This window comes from Nelumbo lutea, chromosome 3 (assembly GCF_056320005.1).
Source record: "Nelumbo lutea isolate HS-2025 chromosome 3, American lotus-T2T, whole genome shotgun sequence".
NCBI classification, from domain to species: Eukaryota; Viridiplantae; Streptophyta; class Magnoliopsida; order Proteales; family Nelumbonaceae; genus Nelumbo; species Nelumbo lutea.
Window position 1 is genome coordinate 77,976,960 of NC_142686.1, and position 18,945 is coordinate 77,995,904.

Sequence of the window (18,945 nt, forward strand, 5' to 3'; positions counted from 1 at the left end):
AAGGTTATCAGGTATGCCTCTCCTTGTTAGAGTCGACAGTCCAGGGGTACTTAAAGTCATTTCACAATGTTTTATTTAAAGGTGTTTTGTCTATTATGTCTAAAGTTAAGTAGGGTGTCCCATCCATAAAGAGGGGCACAAAAGCCTTTGTACTTAATATTACAAACCTATATAGACAATTCTGGTTGGCTGAGAATATGTGATTTTTCTTTCGAGCAACGACCATTTAACCATCTCTTCTTCTCTTCTTTTTTCTTTTATTCCAGGACAGAAATTAGATCTGATCAAACTAATAACATGGTATCAGAGCTCTGATTTCCTGCTCAGTTTTTCTCTCTTTTAGCGCCTTCCAGCACACCAATTTTGAGATTTCTTAGTATTACCTGGAGGATCGAAGAGAGGCGACAAAGGAGTGATCATTTTCTCTCAAGGGAGGTATTCATGCCTCTAGGTGCTGCAGTAGGTGTTGTTTCAGTGGAGCTTTAGAAAAACCCTCTAATCAGTGCATCAAAGAGGGACTGTCAGTGATCAGTTTGTGTGGGGTGTTTCAGTGATCTGAAAGGGTACGGTTGTGAATCTCAGGGCCTATTGTGGACTGCCTATTAGCAGGTATGCATAAGAGGTGAGTTTCTGTGTGTTTCCTGTTACTGAAAGTGGGTGATAGGTGTGAGAATACATAGGGCTGTCAACAGTCGGGTCTGGGTTGGAACCAGCTGGAACTGGAACCGACCCAACATGAAATGTTAAGGACCTGAACCCGGAACCAGACCTGATAGGTTCTCGGGACAATTGGGTCTGACCCAACAGACCCAATTATAATAAATAAAAAATAAATATTTATGTTTAATATATATTAAAATTCTATATATTATATTATATATTATATGTATAGTATATATAATTTATTTATTTATTATTATATATATTGGGTTGGGTCTGAATCGGTTCGGGACTGGTAGAACTGGTTCCAAACTGATAGTAATCGGGACCCTATATCAGGACCCAGAACCAACCTGTCAGTTCTAGTTCCCGGAACCAGAACCAGCCCAATCGGTTCGGTTCCATCAGGTCTGCTGGGTTGGACCCGACCCATTGACAGCCCTAAGAATACAGAACAGTGCTGAAATCTGTTATAGCACATGTTTCTGCTGTAGTTGATTGGTAGTGGTGTAGTGTGGTGCTGTGGGGTGAAGTGACAAAAAATTAGTGCTATGACCCCTGATTTTTTGAATGTATAAATGCAATCTATATGGAGAGAATTATGTGCCATGGACCAAGTCAGTAGAGGTCTTTCTTAGGGCCAAGAAGAAAGCGAAACATGTGAAAGAAGAAAAACCCTTGATTGATTCCCAAGGATATAGTGATTAGGAACAAGAAGATGCACAATTATCACATGGTTGTGGAATAGTATGGAACCCAAAATCAGTGTGAATTTTATGTTTCTTGATATTGCTAAGGAGATATGGGACCATGCCAAGAAGCTTTATTCTAGACAAGATAACACTACAAGAGTATATCAGCTCCATCAAGACTATTTTAATCTAAAACATGGAAATTAAACACTTGAGGAGCATAATGCTAGTATGAGGAACCTTCCAAGTGAGCTCAATATCTATCATCCCTTGGCATCGGATGCTAAAATTCAGCAAAAACAAAGGGAGAAAATTTATGTGATTAGATTTTTAGTGGGTTTGAAGGCTGAGTATGAACTAGTCAGAGATCAAATTCTAGGAGGTTCTGCCCTTCCCTTGAGGAGGTGTTTGCTTGACTCTATAGGATTACTATTGGGTCTTTAAAGGGTTCCACCATTTTAGATAGATTAGCCTTTGCAATGACGAGAGGGGGAGGCCATGGAAATAGAAGAGGTCATGGAGTTCAGGGAGGTTGTGGTGGTCTTACGTTGAATCATGGTGATGGGCGTAGTGGAGGTCGAGACTCAAGGGGAGGTTGTGGTAATGGGCCTAGGAAGTGCACATATTATTGCAGGGAAGGACACACTGTTAATTTTTGCTATGATCTACATGGGTCAATGATGCAGTGACGAGAAGTGGTGGCCAAATAGTTGATGCAAGGTTCAAAATATCGATATGCCCGATATGCCAGTAGGGGCGTATAGGGCGAATTGATACTGCATTTTATTGCTTTTTTTTCGCAACTAGTTTAGGAGGGCTGGTTTAGGTCTCCTCCACCCCCTGAACCGGTCAGACCCCCGATACACCCACTGTAGGGGCATATCGGAGGGGTCTCGGAATGATACATATCGGCCGATATGGGCCGTTACATGTCGATACTTTGAACCTTGAGTTGATGTTCAGAAAACCGATCAAGCACTCTCTACATCTACTAGTGCCTTTGGGAAGGAGATGATGAGTAAGAAAGGTTTCATCGAGCTACCTCCTAGTAGAATGCTGCGACTCTTGCCCACTCAAGTATGGCTTGTCTGGCAGCCAAACCTTCACACTAGATTATCGATTTTGGAGCTTCCAATCATATGACTAGGACTCCGGGTTTGTTTTCCTCCCTTTCTTCATCTTCTACATTACAAACAGTTACTTTAGCTAGTGGTTCTACCTCTCCTATTTGTGGTGTTGGTAATGTTGAAATTGCATCGTTGTATTTATCTTTAGTATGTGTTCGAATTTCCTTTTAACCTTGTGCCTATTAGCAAATTAACCAAATCTCTCAATTGTTCTATAACTTTCTTCCCTAGTTCTTGTGCTTTTCAGGATCTCAAGACAGCAATGAAGATTGGTGGAGGGCAAGAACCTGGGGGATTGTACTATCCTGATGATGGTGGTTTGACAGTAGCTCTCTAGTCTTCTCTTACACCTTTCTAGTGGCATTGCAGGCTTGGTCATCCATCTCTCAAGACACTCCAATTATTCCCTCATTGCATCGTCTTTTTTCATTGGAATGTGAGTCATGTCAGTATGGAAAACACCATCGGGTTTCCTCCAATCCTAGAGTCAACAATTGTAGTTTGTGTCGTTTTGCTTTAGTCCATTTTGATATTTGGGGTCCAAACAAAGTTCTGTATTTATAATGGTTGTAAGAATTTTGTAATTTTTGTTGAGGATTATTCAAGAATGACATGGCTTTATCTTATGAAAGAAAAGAGTGAAATTTGGGGTCTAAACAAAGTTGTGAAGTGTTCCCCATTTTTCAAAAATTTCATGACTAAATTTGAACTCAATGTGGTGCTCACATAAAGATTCTTCTAATAATGGAAAAGAATATTTTTATACACCATTTCAACAATACTTAGAACGACATGGGATCATTCATCAAACCTCTTGCACTTTGTAGAGAGATTGGGCCGAATGGGCCATAGTCCTTTGGTGTCATTCTTATTAGTTCCTTCTTGTTATATTTTCTTATTGGGTCTTCTTTCTTTATGGGCCTTTAGCTTTTGTTTTGTTTTTAAGTGTATTGCTGATGTGGACACCTACTTAAGGGCCTTCTTGTAAACTATGTAAGTTAAGCAAGTCTAATAAAAGATTAGAGTAGGGGAAGAGGAGATTATCGAACTCCTTTCTTTCTCTAATTTTATTGGTTTGGATCACATCTTGGTATCAGAGCAGGTCTTTCTTCGTTTTCTCTTTTTTTTTTTTTCCTTCTTTTCCCATACACCTTTTTTTTTCTAATCGAAAGGTGTACAGAGAGATAAATTGCTGAACAATTAGAGATCTTGTTTACCTAGTTGGTAAAGGGTTTGGAGAGTCAGAAGTTGGCCGAAGATTGCCAAGAAAGTGGGACTGCAGAATTTTTCCCAAAACCCTAGCTGACTAGAGAGTTTCCAGTTACAAGTTGAAGAGGTTGTTTGGGTGTGGCGCTCAAGGCTTGGAGGGTTCCCTTTTATCTCCAAAAGTGGGCGGCTACAATTGGAAGTGGTTTGGATTGCTCTGGTTTGAGCGGCTACCTCTTCTCTCTTTCTCCCCAGAGGCCAAGTACGATGAAACCCTAGTTTTGGGACTTTTGAGTGTTTGATAGACCTTAGGCCTATAAAAGTTGAAAACATTGTTTTTTGATTTTCGTTTGATTAATGAAGCAATCTAGAAGTGAGATGAAGAAAATCCCAATGTCGAAGGTTGGTCCTGTATATTCCATTATGACAGGAGTGACTACAATTAAACTTGACGGAACAAATTATCTTGCTTGGTACAATCTGCTATTGTCTGTAGTAGAGGTAAACTAGGGTTCCTCACAGGTAGTAAGGTGATGCCAAAAGAAACTGATACTACATATGAGAAATGGATGCAAGATAATTACACAGTTATTGGGTGGTTGGTAAATTCTATGCAGCCCCACATAGGTCAACACTATCTGTGGATGACTTCAGCCAAGGAAATTTGGGAATAGTGTTACAGAAATATACTCTCAGAAATTAAAAGTTGCAAGGGCCTACAAACTGAAGAATGATGTGAAAATTTTAAAACAGGGGGAGAAGAGTGTGGCTATCTACTATTCAATGTTGAAGTCACTATGGCAGGAGATAGATGTTATGGAAGCAGTTGTATGGGAAAGCACCAAAGATGCAAAAACTTTTAGGAAATTTGTGGAAAGAAATACAGTATTTGAATTCCTTACAAGACTCGATCCTGAATTTGATATTACAAGGCAAAATATTCAAATAGTCAACACCATTTGATATTAGGCATACTCTATGGTGAGCAGGTGACGAGTACAACTACAGACCCCACCTCCCCCAGAACATTTTGCACATGCTAGATTAAAACCAAAAGGGGTAAATGAAAAAAAGGAGGTGATATGTGAATATTGCAAGAAGCCAAAACATACGAAGGGTTCTTGTTGGAAACTCCATCCAGATCTTCGTCCATAAAGGTTTCGAAACAACAACAATTTTAAGAAGGGTGGTCAGTCTGGAAAGCCCAAGAATGAAAATGTTGCTACAGTATCTGAAAGTGAAGAAGAATTTGTTGTGGAACAACTAGTAGTAGTGAAGGCAGAATTTGAGAGATATGGGAAGTTGATACATCACTTGGAGTCTACTGTTGCATCATCCTCCTCAAGCACCCCCTCTACATCTGCCTTTGCCCATTCAGGTATTCGTGCTTCTGCAAATCATGCTATAACCTCAAGTAATCAAAGAATTCCTTGGATCATAGATTCTGGTGCATCAGACCATATGACTAGCACACCCAACCTTTTTTGTTCATACCAGCTCCTCCCAGGTATAGAAGATTTCTCTTGCCGATGGGTCTCTTGCTCCCATCTCTGGCAAGGGGGATGTTAGAGCCTCTCACTTGTATTATCCTCTGTCCTTCATGTTTCCAAACTTAGCACTAACCTTTTATCTGTTAGTAGTTTAACAAAATCAATGAATTGCAGCATAACCTTCTTTCCTACTTATTGTGTTTTCCAAGACCTGAAGTCTCAATGAACGATTGGGAGTGGCCATGAAGCGAGTGAGATATACTTGCCAGATGTCTCTGATCAAAGTTTTGGATTACCTAGTGGAGTAGCTTTGGAGTCTATTTTATTAGTCAGTTGATAGAGTCATGATGTCATTTCAGATTTGGTCATTTGTCTTTTTCATCTTTGAGTCATTTGTTTCCAAAAATGTTTAAGGGAATATCCCTATCTAGCCTTCATTGTGAGTCATGTGAAGTTGCAAAACATTGTAGACAATCTTTTTCAATGAGTAATAAAAGATTTGTTTCTCCTTTCCATATTGTGCACTCTGATGTTTGGAGGCCATAACATTTACCTGCTATGGGGGATTACAAATATTTCATTTTTTTCATTGATGATTTCTCTCGTTACACCTGGATTTACCTCATGAAATCCCGAGATGAAGTACCAAATATTGTACAAAATTTTCATAAACTTATACTTACCTAGTTTAATACCCAGATCCAAATATTCCAATCTAATAATGCAAAGGAATATTTTGAGAAGAGCCTTTCCTCCTACTTTGATACCTTTGAAGTTATTCATTAGAGTTCCTGTTCCTACACTCCTCAACAAAATGGAGTGGCGGAAAGGAAGAACGGACATGTGGTTAAGTTTTGGGGGGATATCGTCCTTACAGCTACATACTTGATAAACCAAATGCCTTCCCGGGTTTTGGGGTTTAAAACTCCCTTTATCTTGCTTTTCCCAAATGAGGATCTATTCTCTCTTCCTCTCAAAGTGTTTGGGTGCACTTGCTATGTTCATGTTCATAGTCATCAAAGACATAAGTTTGAGCCTAAAGCACGCAAGTGTCTTTTTGGGATATGCCTCCACACAAAAGGGGTATTGCTATTTTGATCCAGTTCGTGGCACTTGCTTTGTTTCCAGAGATTTCACATTTGCAGAGTCTGTACCTTTCTTTGGTACTTCTCCTGAAAGGGAGAATTCAAAGAAGTTGTTTGCATTGTCACCATATGTTCCTCTTCCAATTCCCATTGAATTTTCTATGGAGTCTCCTCCAATTGAGTCCTCTATTGGCTCTTCTTCTCATGTTCCTGCTCCCCCTCCTTGGCTCTTCTTCTCATGTCCTCTATTGGCTCTTCACGAGTTCTTGGCATGAAATCTCCATTCACCCTTTTATACCCTGATAAAGAGTTGTCCATCATTCCTCTTAAAACATTTGGCTGTACTTCCTTTGTTCAGACTCTTGGTCTTCATCGTTCCAAATTTGATCCTAAAGCCTCAAAATGCATTTTCCTTGGTTATGCACAAACTCAAAAGGGATATTGCTGCTATGAACCTACTTCTGGGAGGAGATTTGTCTCTATGGATGTAACTTTCATTGAGGATGTACCTTATTATCCTAGGGTTTCTTCTCAGGGGAAATATAGTGAGGTAGGGATTCATTCGTCAAAAGCTCCATTACTTGTTCCGGTTACTGAAGAGGGGTGTAATGGAGAGGGTTGTCAGAGGTGACGAGATTTGAGAGATTATCATAGACGGTGGAGGCAGGTTGATTTTGGTCATCATCAGCAGTCCAGGCCAACCCCAACTCCTACTGATCTGTACCTTTCTTTGTAGAGTTTGTACCTTTCTTGTTGAACCTTCACCCTCTTGTGATGACCTTGATCTTCCCATTGTAGTCTATAAAGGCAAACATTATTGTACCTCATCTATAGCCCATTGTATTTCCCAGTTCCTGTCCTATGATCACTTGTCCCCATCCTACAAGTCCTTGACATCCATTGTTGCTATTTCCATTCTTAGAATAGTGCAGGAAGCCTTGTCAGTTCTTGAGTGGAAGGATGCAATGAAAGTAGAAATCGACACCCTCCTTAAGAACAACACCTGGTAGCTAGTTGATCAACCTAAAGAGAAGAAACCAGTTGGATGTAGAAGGATATTTACTGTGAATCATAATGTTGATGGTTCCATTGGAAGGTATTAGGCCAGATTAGTTGCAAAGGGATTTACTTAGACATATGGCATAGACTACTTGGAGACATTTGCACCAGTAGCAAAGATGACCACTATCAGAGTTTTATTATCTCTTGCAGCCAGTTACTCATGGCCTTTGTTTTAAATAGTTGTTAAAAATGCCTTCCTCAATGGAGACTTGCAAGAAGAAGTTTACATGCAGTTGCCTCCTGGGTTTTATAGTGTAGAAACAAGAAAGAAGGTTTGCCAACTGAATAAAGCCTTGTATGGACTAAACTAGTCCCACAGAGCTTGGTTTGATAGGTTCAGACAAGCCCTTGAAACGTTTGGCTATGTGCAAGCTCAGTTAGATCATGCTCTATTTATTAAGAAGGTGGATTCTTCATTAACCCTGTTTGTTGTATATGTGGATGATATTTTAGTGACAGGGAATGATAACAATGAGACTGAGTCTCTTAAACAACTCCATCTAGAGTTTGAGGTAAAAGACCTAGGAGAGCTACGATACTTCTTGGGTATTGAGGTAGCTAGATCCAAACATGGGATTTTTTGTTTTTCAAAGAACGTATGTTCTTGATTTGTTGGAAGAAACAGGAAAGTTGGGTGTTAAGCCTGCTAACATACCTATTGAGTAGAATCATAGGGTTAGTGCAAAAGGTGGAGAGCCCCTTGAAGGTAAATCTATATTCCAACGATTAGCTGGAAAACTTCTCTATCTTTGTTTCACTTGACCAGACATCAGTTATGCAATCAGTGTAGTCAGTCAATATATGCACTCTCCTAGAACTACTTACTTGCAGTTGAGAGGATATTGGCATATTTGAAGAGATGTCCAGGTAGGGATATTCTATTCAAGGATAATGGTCACATGAAAATAAAAGTCTACATAGATGCTGATTGGGCTAGGAGTGTGGATGATGGGAGGTCTATCTCTGGATATTGTGCCTTTGTAGGAGGTAATCTTGTTTCTTGGAGGAGTAAGAAACAAAGTGTTGTTGCTCGCTCCAATGCTGAAGCTGAATACAGGTCCATGGCAAATGGTGTGGCTGAAATCCTATGGTTGAAATCACTATTTGAGGAGTTGGGTATTAATTATGAGAAACCCCTAATGTTGTATTGTGATAATCAGGCTACTATTAATAGCCCATAATCCGGTACAAAATGACAGAACCAAGCATATTGAAGTGGACTAACACTTTATTAGAGAAAAAGTTGCTTCTCAAGAAGTGTGTCTTCCATATATCACCTCCAACATGCAACTTGCTGATCTTCTCACCAAGGCAGTTTCAAAGACAAAGTTAGAAGCAGACCCATGCAAGATGGGAATGACAAACATCTATTCCCAACTTGAGGGAGAGTGTAAAGAACATTAGTGTGGCCCCCACTGTTCATTAGTCTAGTTTATGTTTATCTTATTCGGCAGTTAACAGTTAGTTATTTCAGTTTGTTTTATTATTAGCTTTTTATTTTATTTATTTGCCATGTAAGCAGTAAGGGTAGTTCAGCCCTTTCATCTTTATTTTAACATTAATATAAATTGTAGAGTGAGGTGACAATCTTAGCCAACACACTCTATTTCAAAATTCTTTTCTTCTCCTCTTCTCTTCTCTTCTCTTCGTCTCCCTCTCTCAATCTTATTCTGATTATTTTATATTGAACCTAGGACTGATTGCAGTCCTATTCGACTACAGTTTTTTATACCATTGAGCTTGCATATTAATTAAAAAATAGCAATTCTCAATATTAAAAACGCTAACTTTCCTCCCAAAACATGACAAAGCATCATATCTAAGAATAGTATTTCAAATATGTTAATTTCTATACTTTACAAAACATAAATACTAATATAATATGCATTTAATATAGAAATTTTAATATCAAATTAACAACGAAAGAATAGAGAACTTTGTCATGTTTTGAGAGAATAGAGAATTGCTCTTTTTGTCTTTTTCTCTTCTTAGAACCCTTGGATCTTTTAAACTCACTAATAGAACTTTAAAATAAAGTAACAATGTGAATATATTATAATAAGGCACCTGCGAAGGCAGGGGCCTAGTCACCTAGACGGTGCCTTGTTGCCATAAGACATTTAGCAAGGCACCCAACCAAGGCTGCCTAGTGGTCCTGAAAACATCGCCACAATTCTATCATTTTGATCTCTGAATACTCCTATACCTGAAGGGCCCAGATTACCTCTAGAACTCCCGTCAAAGTTCTATTTCACTATTTGTTGTGTTGGTGGGGACTACAGATCCTGCACAATAGGTTTAATGGAAGTTGTAGATGGGTGCCTTGTTGCCATAAGACATTTAGCAAGGCACCCAACCAAGGCTGCCTAGTGGTCCTGAAAACATCGCCACAATTCTATCATTTTGATCTCTGAATACTCCTATACCTGAAGGGCCCAGATTACCTCTAGAACTCCCGTCAAAGTTCTATTTCACTATTTGTTGTGTTGGTGGGGACTACAGATCCTGCACAATAGGTTTAATGGAAGTTGTAGATGCCACCACTTCCCAATTCCTGTAAATGTCTTCAGTTGAGAATTCTCTAGCTGGTTTTCCACTTTCACCAGTATCCTAAAGGTAGATAGGAAGTACACTGGTAAGTTAGCCAAAGTTGACTTTATTAGGATTATCCTACCTCCCAAAGAAATGTAGTTTCTCTTCCAATTCGCAAGTGTCTTTGTAAATCTCTCAATCATTTGATACCAGAAACTATCTATATTAGGATTTCCCCCAAATGGTAGTCCCAAATATTGTAATGGCCAATCCCCTACTTCACACCCCAATAGTCCAGCTAGCCAAATCACCTCTTCACTCCCTAAATTTACTCCTGCCACACAATTCTTGCCCCAATTAATCATAAGGTTGGAGATCCTCTCAGATTTATGGAGTATCCTTTTTAGGTTCACAAATTCTGTTTTCCCTTCACAAAACAAAGGAATATCATCTATAAATTGTAGGTGTGTACCCACCACTCCATCCCTTCCAACTCTCCAGCCTCTAGCCATATTGTTGGCTGGCTGTCAAAACATCAGCAAAATTGAATTATAGTTGCACACAGGTTGTCTGACTGGACCGAGTAAACTATATGGACAGTTGCCAGCCATCCACATCAGTTGGCATCCTATCTATATATTGGTATTTTTTTTTACATCATTCTAAAGAAGCACCTGCAGTTTTAAATTTTAAATAAAAGAAATGTCAAAAAGGAACTCTCTTTTCCTTCTCCAAGAGGCCCTTATGATGAAACTTGACAAGTAAAAGAGGGGGATGGGTGGAAGATGTCGATCCCTTGGCTCACATCCTCTGCAGCCAATATAAAAATTACTAAATTTCCACCTAAAGAAACCAGATTAGATCCACAATAATCTTCAAAAGAACAACAAATAAACAGTATATAAGATTAAGATAGAAACAGTTAAAACAATAACATATAATCTGTAAAATAATAGTGCCAATATTTACACAAAGGTGCATGTACCTGATAATATAGATAGGCCGCATAAAAGAGCACTAGAAGTGGCACTATGGCCCAGAGAGATAAGGTGCTCACTATGCCAATAAGCACAAAAGTTGAAAGAAGTTGTGAAACTTGGCCAAGAAACATGTTCACAAACACAGCAACATTCCGATCTATATCACCTAGATCCTTTGCAAACCTATTAATTACACGTCCAATAGGATTTGTGTGGAAGAAAACCATAGGAGCTCTCAATATTGAGTTAAGCATGGCATTGTGCAATCCTTTTGCAGCATAAAGACTTGAAATTATCAACCAATAGGAGTTTGCCAATGTAACTAGCACCTGAATAGAGCAAACATATAGAATATTAGTAAGTTACTGACACACAAACAAGTTGCAAATCCTCCACAACTTTGTAGGAAATATGAAATTCTCATGACCACAGCTTGCCCATGAATCCAACCTAAATTCAAAGTCAACCGCATCAACCCATGGGACCATTTCACCTTATCCTTTTAATTATTTAAAAACAAAAAGGAGTTAAGAGGTCATTGCTTGGTATTGTGATAAAATCTTGGTATGAGAATGCAACACTTCATGTAAAAACTGCTGGATTGTTTACTCAACTAATGAACAACTTTTCACATACCTGACCAAAAGACAGAAGGGCATACACTAGATTATAGAAAGCAGCACTATAATTCTTTGAATTGCCTTGATCTGTCCAAACACTTAACCAGGTGCTACTTGAAACACGAAGAACTTCTGTTGAAATATAGCAGAAAAAGAGTATCATAACCACCCATGCACCTCCTAATGCATTTTTATACCTGCAAAAGATTCAATAGCACATCAAATAAGGTCTGAAACTATGGCACAAAAATTGAAAGCCGCATTTAAGGAAAGATGGTGCATAGTGCAGGGTAAAAAGCTCAAAGACAGATAGACCAAATGGTTAAATTTATCTAATTATAACAAGTTTTTGACTAGAAATCGTGTATTAGTTTCCCTTGGAAATCTATTTGTTGGGTACTCCCAACCTTTCTAAGTTATATCAGGTATGATGTGGGCAATGGGCATAATGTTCTGATTTGAGAAGACCTTCGGTTGGGCAATTCCACTAATCCACTCTCAAAGAACAATTTACCCTATTGTATTTGTTGTCAAATTATAAGATGGAACCTTTAGCTAAATTCTAGTCTACATACCGAACTGGCTTTGACTGGGACTTTGGGATAGGTCTTAGAGAAACTGAAGGTAATTCCTTAATTCTCCTCTTGGCCAAACTTGGCTCCACTTTCTTGGATAGGCATACCAGTGATAGTAGGATTGGGTCAGCTTCTCCCACTGGTTTGTAATAGCCTGGGAGTGAACTTTCTGGTGAAATAAATTTGGAGTAAACCCGTCCTTCCTAGGATTCAAGCCCTTTGTTGGGAAGTGGTTCTGGGCAAGATCACCTATGACATGTTGCAGAGGTGGAGGCCATTTATGTGCCTCTTCTCTCACATATTTTGTTTGCATGGAAAGCAGTGAGACTGCTTCCCATTTATCGATCTCCTCTACCTTTGTGAATTGTGTTTGGTTGGAATTGTGCTCTCTTTTTGGGTGCAGGTGGGAGGCTCCTCAAGATATGGCTGGTTTATTCTCCCCAAACTTTCTGAGGCTACCGAACAAAAGATGCAGAATCTTGTTGGGGGCAGCAAGGGCAACAGTGATATGAGTGATATGGGAGGAAATGGATGGGAGAATACTCAAGGAAAATAAGTAAGAATGTAGGAGAATAATGGATATTGTAATAAAGGTGGCTAACCAAGTGAAAACCTTGGAAGCTTTCAGAGAGTTCCATGTGAATGAAATAGTGAGAGCTTGGAGAGAAGTGGCTCTCTCGTCTAAGAGAAAAGATAAGGCTGTGACAGAGTTGAAGCCGCCAACAATTCAAGGATTGAAGCTAAACTTTGACGCAGTTTATTGGGTAATGCAGGTCTGGCAGGAATAGGAGATGTTTATAGAGATACAAGGGGAGTAATCAAGGTTATATATTCAGGACCTATTGGAGTTGGTGACTCTTTAATAGCAGAAATAATGGTGCTGCTACAAGACATGAGGATAGCCAAGAAGTTGGGAATCCAACGTTTGGAGCTGGAGGGGGAGTCCAGGATGGTTATATCTTGATTAAACTACAATGTTCCAGGAGGTTGGGTATATAGGCATGTTGTAAAGGAGAGTGGGAGCTACATTTAATTGGATTAGGAGAACAGTAAATGTGATGGTTTGGAATTATTCTGGGCTAATTTATAATTAAGCTGGTTTGGAATTATTCTGGGCTAATTTATAATTAAGCTGGTTTGGAATTCCTACTGAATGACTGGACTTTCCATCCGTTGTACACACCTCTTTTATTTAAATTAATGAATTTATGTTGCTCATGAAAAAAAAAAAAAACAAGTTTTGACTAGATGACATTTGAAACAGGAATAACTGAAATGAATTCCCAGTCCCTTTCAGGTGCATTATATAGACCCTGTGATGCCTTTCATAAATTATCCAAATTTCATTTGATCTAATGCTAATTCTAGGGAAAGCAAGAAAATAGGCTGCCCTAGGGTCTACTTTCCTATGCACAATTTGGACTTCAAAACTAAGTCGGGAACTTCTATTGAAGCAAAGTCACTCTACAGTGCTTCTAGACCTCCCTATACATTGCAAGAAAAATGATATCATATTTCTTTGTTTTAGCATCATTGCTTTTTATAAGACAACGGAGTTTAACATATTCAAGTAAATGAGTTCAATAGTACAAGCAATTACCTCATCAGGACATTCCAACTAACAACACCTGTTTCACGTTCCTCCTGTTTAACAAGGACAGACTTGCCTTCCTTCCCTTTGTTTTTGTGACTTGCATTGTCTGACAAACCATTTATTTCCCCATTGGCAGCAGGCGTTTTTTTCTCCTGTACATGGTTCTCCCCATCTTTCTTTTCTTCCACGTTATCCTCCATTTTCCCAGCATTTTCCATTAATTTTTTGAACAATATCCCATTTTTAGTAAGTTCCTCAAAGGTTCCCTCCTCTTTCACCATACCTTCATGTACCAAAATAATCATGTCAACTTGCGGGAGAAAATGTAACTGGTTTGTAACAAGGACTCTTGTTTTTCCTCTCAGTTCATCCTTAATACATTTATCAAAAACCTGCAAATGCAATGGTATTTTGATTTAGATTAACAGTAACTGAAACCTCAATAAAATCAAATTATTTCTTAACATTTAACAGATCAATCTACTGGCAACAGTAACTCCATGCCATCAATTAGTTAGAAAACCTTCTTCATTGCAATAGCAAGTAATTTCCGCTGTTCCAATATCAGCAGTGGTGTGTACAATTTAAGGAAAAGAATGAGAGAAACTTCAAACAAAGAGGCAGATCTATGAAGAATATAATGGACATCATCAAAACAAAGGTAACTCATAGGATTAAAATGAAGGGCATGGAAGAATGGAGAGAAGTTGCAACTTGCAAGATCCTACACTTCTAAAGACAGTTTTATGAGAGTGGAAACCTTCAGTAAACAATAGAGTGAAACTGAATTTTGATAGAAGCTCAATCCGGGACTGTCAGAGAATGGAGGTGTGTTCAGGGATGCACAAGGCAAAGTGGTAGCATTTGTCTCAGGTCCAATTGATCATGCTGGTTCTCTAAAGGCTGAAGCATTGACACTACTAGAAGGCCTAAGATTACCTAGCAGATTGGATTATAGGATACAGAGGTGGAGGGTGATTTAAAGCAGGTCATCTCTTGGATGTGCAGGCTCAACTCGGGAACCTGGATTTACAGGCAAGCAAATGAGGGAAACTGAGAAGTAATCAAGGGAAGCTGGTGCAACATTCAGATGGATTAAAAGAACTGCTAAGCTAATGGGATGGTGGATTCATTGACTAAACAACGGGTCGACAGGGAACAATATTTCCTTGGCAGCATTGTAAAAGGCTAAATATAACAACTGGGTGGCTGGGTATTCAGTCCCAGCGCTTTCTGACATTAACCCAATTTTTAACAAAATGTTCTTTGCAGATCAAAATAAAATGTCCTCTAAAACATGTTCTTTTAGAGTAATTAAGGATGTGCCCCTTCATCAAAAAAGGGATATGTACAAAAATTCTTCCCAAAGAAAGAATTGAATTCGTGGTGTTTTTAGGAGCTTCTCTTTTCTTACACTCAAAATGGCTGGTTTGGTCAAATTCTTTTAGAGTAATAAGTTTACAATACAAAATTTGCATTTCTGGTGCCTTTCCCTTTTTTGGAAACATTGAGGCCTTTCTACTGGGCTACAGCCTACAGGAAAAATTAATAAATACTCTTTCACTTATGTGTAGCTGTAACAATTAGAAAACGAACTGTATGCAAGTGAGAATACAATGGTTAGCCAAGCAAGGGGCAAGAAGGGAACAATTGTTTTGGGCTCAGCTGTAACTTGATAATTACTTTGTAATGTAATTTTGGGGTCTCATCGAAATGTAACCTTGATGGGGGAGGCTGCAGAAAACGAATTTTGATTACCCAGATAAACAAAGGCACTATCGTGTAGAGAAGATTTATTTAATAAGGAAGATGCACTTTCCAAACAAGATATCATACATTAATTAAATAAATCATACTCAACTAGGAGCAGAAAAAAACAATTATACCCTTGAGTTTGTGAAAGATGAAGTTCTTAAGAAAATATGAAATTATCTATCATGTTGACAATACCTGTCGAGCTACATGAGCATCAAGGGCACTTAAAGGGTCATCAAATATGTATACATCTGAATTGGAATAGACAGCCCTAGCCATTGAAACTCTTTGCTTTTGACCACCACTAATATTGACTCCTCTCTCACCAATCTCTGTGAGATCTCCACCCTGATACAATAAGGGGTAAGTAGAATATAGAAATGCAGGCATACCTATAGAGAAAGTTGTATGGGCATGACTCCTAAATAAGATCAAGTAAAATATTAAGAACCTATCTTAATCTAAGATCATATGCTTACAGGGAGTATGTCAAGATCAGGTTGCAACGCTGTCACTTCTATTGCCTTTTCATATCGTGCCGGTTCAAAAATAGATCCGAACAATATATTTTCACGCACCTGAAAGTACATGATTTGGGAGTTATTAGTGTTAAAAAAAGGGGAGATTAACCCTTAGCTGCTTGATAAAAGTCAGCTCTCTGGTTCCAACATAATGGAATGAGATTCTTTTTTGTTTTAAGTAATAGAATGTAAATTTTTGCAACCAAATAATCACCACTTCAGCATGATACTACTCCATGGATACTGGGGTCATATCCCACAGTATGATGATTTGGTTTGTTCTCTGTAGCTACACAATCCATCTCCAAATAAATAATAGACAACAAAATTAACAGAATGTTACAACTTACAGTCGCATTGAAAATCCATGAAATTTGTGGGACATAGGCAACTGTTCCCCGAATAACAACACTTGCATCTGACGTTGGAGGAAGTTCCCCTAGCATTGTTGATATCAATGATGTTTTTCCTTCTCCTGTACTGCCAACAATTGCAACCAGACTACCAACTGGAATATCCAACTTGATATTTGACAATGTCGGCTTCTCTACCTGATAAAACATAGCCAGTAACTAAGGCATGAAAAGAGGAATACTAATATGAGAGCATAAAGCCTTCTAAATATTAAGTTCATGCCATAATCATCCAAAACCTTAATATAATGACAAATTATTTCATGTAAAATTTCAAAAACGAACAAGGCTTAAAATCATGCTAAAATATTAACTTGTAATTAAACCAGTCAGGGCTGAAAACATTTTTTATTCCTAGGTACTGTCAACTGGATTTAGCATTCCGTTGCTAATGGTAATGATTAAATGTCATGTCTTATAACTTGAAGCAGCTAATATGATCTTAATATACTTGTTTTTAGGGGCTAAATTCCATAAAATGAAAAGAAATTGGGGATGGGATTGATCTTGAAAGTTGAAACATTTTATTGTGCTGACATTTACCAATTAAATTAAGCATAAAACATAAGTAAACATTTTCTCCATACTTCCTATGAAAATAACATTTTGTTTCCTCAATGGCTGATTCTCATAGCATCTACTGGCTCACTGAAGAACAAAAACAAATGGACAACAATTAGCATGGATAAACCATGGATTTGGAATGGGCCTATTAACAATTGTCAAGGACGAGAACTTGTGACATGTACATATTGTCATAAAAGGATTAAGTTGGTCTTATTTCTTCAATCCGCTTCACCATTTGCATTTAGACCAATTCAGTGTGTATGTGTGTGTGTGTCTGTATATATATATATATATATATAGATAGATAGATAGATAGATAGAGAGAGACAGACAGACAGAGAGAGAATGGAAGAATTTTTTTAGGGAAAATAGGAGATGGGTCCAGTTTGATATATGATTCCAGACTATTTGATAGTGAGACTATAATTTGAATTCCCTAGACAGATATGATTTTGTCAAGGGTTCTGGCCTTGGAATTAGTTGTGCATGTCTAGGAGTGTTTCTTTGCATTTTCTGTTGGATTAAGTGTATCTTTTGAATGCTCTCGTTTACATTTTTACACTTTTATTTTCTTTAGTAAAAGTTTCTTCATATCAAAAGTACTATTCCCTCAACTTCCAAATACTTGGGTTCCTCTCCTAAACCCTCCAAAACATTTTGTACTCTAGCATAACTAATACCATGCTCTAGGTCCTACCTTGTGCCCCATATGATATTAAGACAAAAAAGAAAAAAAAAAACATTGTACATAAAATCAAGTAGCTAATAAAAGCCCCCAAAAAATTATCAAAAAATTATGATATCTAAAAAGCAAAAAGATAAACAATTGCGGTGTAACCAGATGTAGGAAACAAGCATTAAAATGAAAATAAAATAGACAATGCCATCATATATATTAATGTGGAAAAATAAGAGAAAACAGGAGAAAAACAGAGAAGAGAAAGGGGAGAGGAAAGAAGAGAAGAGAGATTAAGAGGCAAAAAGGTCTGCTGGTGGCACCAGATTTTCTATTTATATTAGGGTGTGCACAAGATTACAGGAAAAGAGAGTAATGCCCTTACAACACTATATTTACAAAATATGACAGTTTTAACACTCCCCTCAAGTTGGGGCATAGATGTCAATCATGCCTAACTTGTCACATAAATTATTGTGCCACAATAAGATAGGCCCTTCATGAAGGTCTCTGCAAGTTGCTCTTGAAAACTAACATAGGGGGTGCACATTCCCCACTTACAAGATTTTCCTTGATAAAGTGTTTGTCCAACTCTATGTGTTTTGTTCTATCATGGAGGACTGGATTGGCTGCAATATTGATGGCAGATTTATTGTCACAATAAAGGGATATAGGACCATCAATTGCAAACCCTAGTTCACTAAGTTTCTCATCCACAAAATCGCAACAACTCCATGGGAAATAGCTCTGTTCTCAGCCTCTGCACTAGACCTAACCACCAAATTTTGTTTGTTCTCCACGTGACTTGGTTTCCCCCCACAAATGTATAGTAGACACTGGTGGATTTCCTGTTATCTATTGACCTAGCCCAGTCAGCATCTATATACACTTCAACCTTCAAATCCCATGCTTCTAAAACAACAAACTCGCTACTAGAAACTTCTTGAGATACCTAAGGATCCTCTTGGTAGTCTCCAGGTGAGTGGACTTAGGGGAATGCATGAACTGGCCAAGAACACCCACAGCATAAGCATGTTAGGTCGTGTCATAGACAACACAAGAGTCTTCCCACAAGTCTCCAAAATTGCTTCATATCTACAGTTTCTCCATGATAGTCACCCATCCTATGATTTGGACCAATGGGAGAATCAATTGGCTTCACTCCTAATTTACCTAAATCATGCAATAGATCTAGGATGTGTTTCCTCTATTAAATGAATATCCCCGTTTGTGAATCAGATCTTTCACCTCAAACTGAGTGGCTAAGAACTCCTTCAACTTCTGAATTTCTGTCGTTCAATCACAAATGACTACTATGTCATCAGCATACACTATTAAGGCAGCAATTCTACCTTCCCCTCTCTTCACAAATAACGTATGGTCAGACTGA

The 18,945-nt window shown here is 38.3% G+C and overlaps 1 protein-coding gene across 1 annotated transcript in view; it reads right to left on the bottom strand.

Annotated features, from left to right (window-relative positions):
• LOC148865894 (ABC transporter C family member 2-like) overlaps positions 1–18,945 on the bottom strand; it is a 110,489-nt gene that overhangs the window by 5,691 nt on the left and 85,853 nt on the right. Inside the window, exons 18-23 of the mRNA XM_088976396.1 lie at positions 16,250–16,450; positions 15,858–15,956; positions 15,574–15,726; positions 13,630–14,015; positions 11,471–11,651; positions 10,840–11,163 (exon numbers count right to left, since the gene is read on the bottom strand). Coding sequence (XP_088832522.1) covers positions 10,840–11,163; positions 11,471–11,651; positions 13,630–14,015; positions 15,574–15,726; positions 15,858–15,956; positions 16,250–16,450 — 1,344 coding nt within the window. The remainder of the gene's footprint in view (positions 1–10,839; positions 11,164–11,470; positions 11,652–13,629; positions 14,016–15,573; positions 15,727–15,857; positions 15,957–16,249; positions 16,451–18,945) is intronic.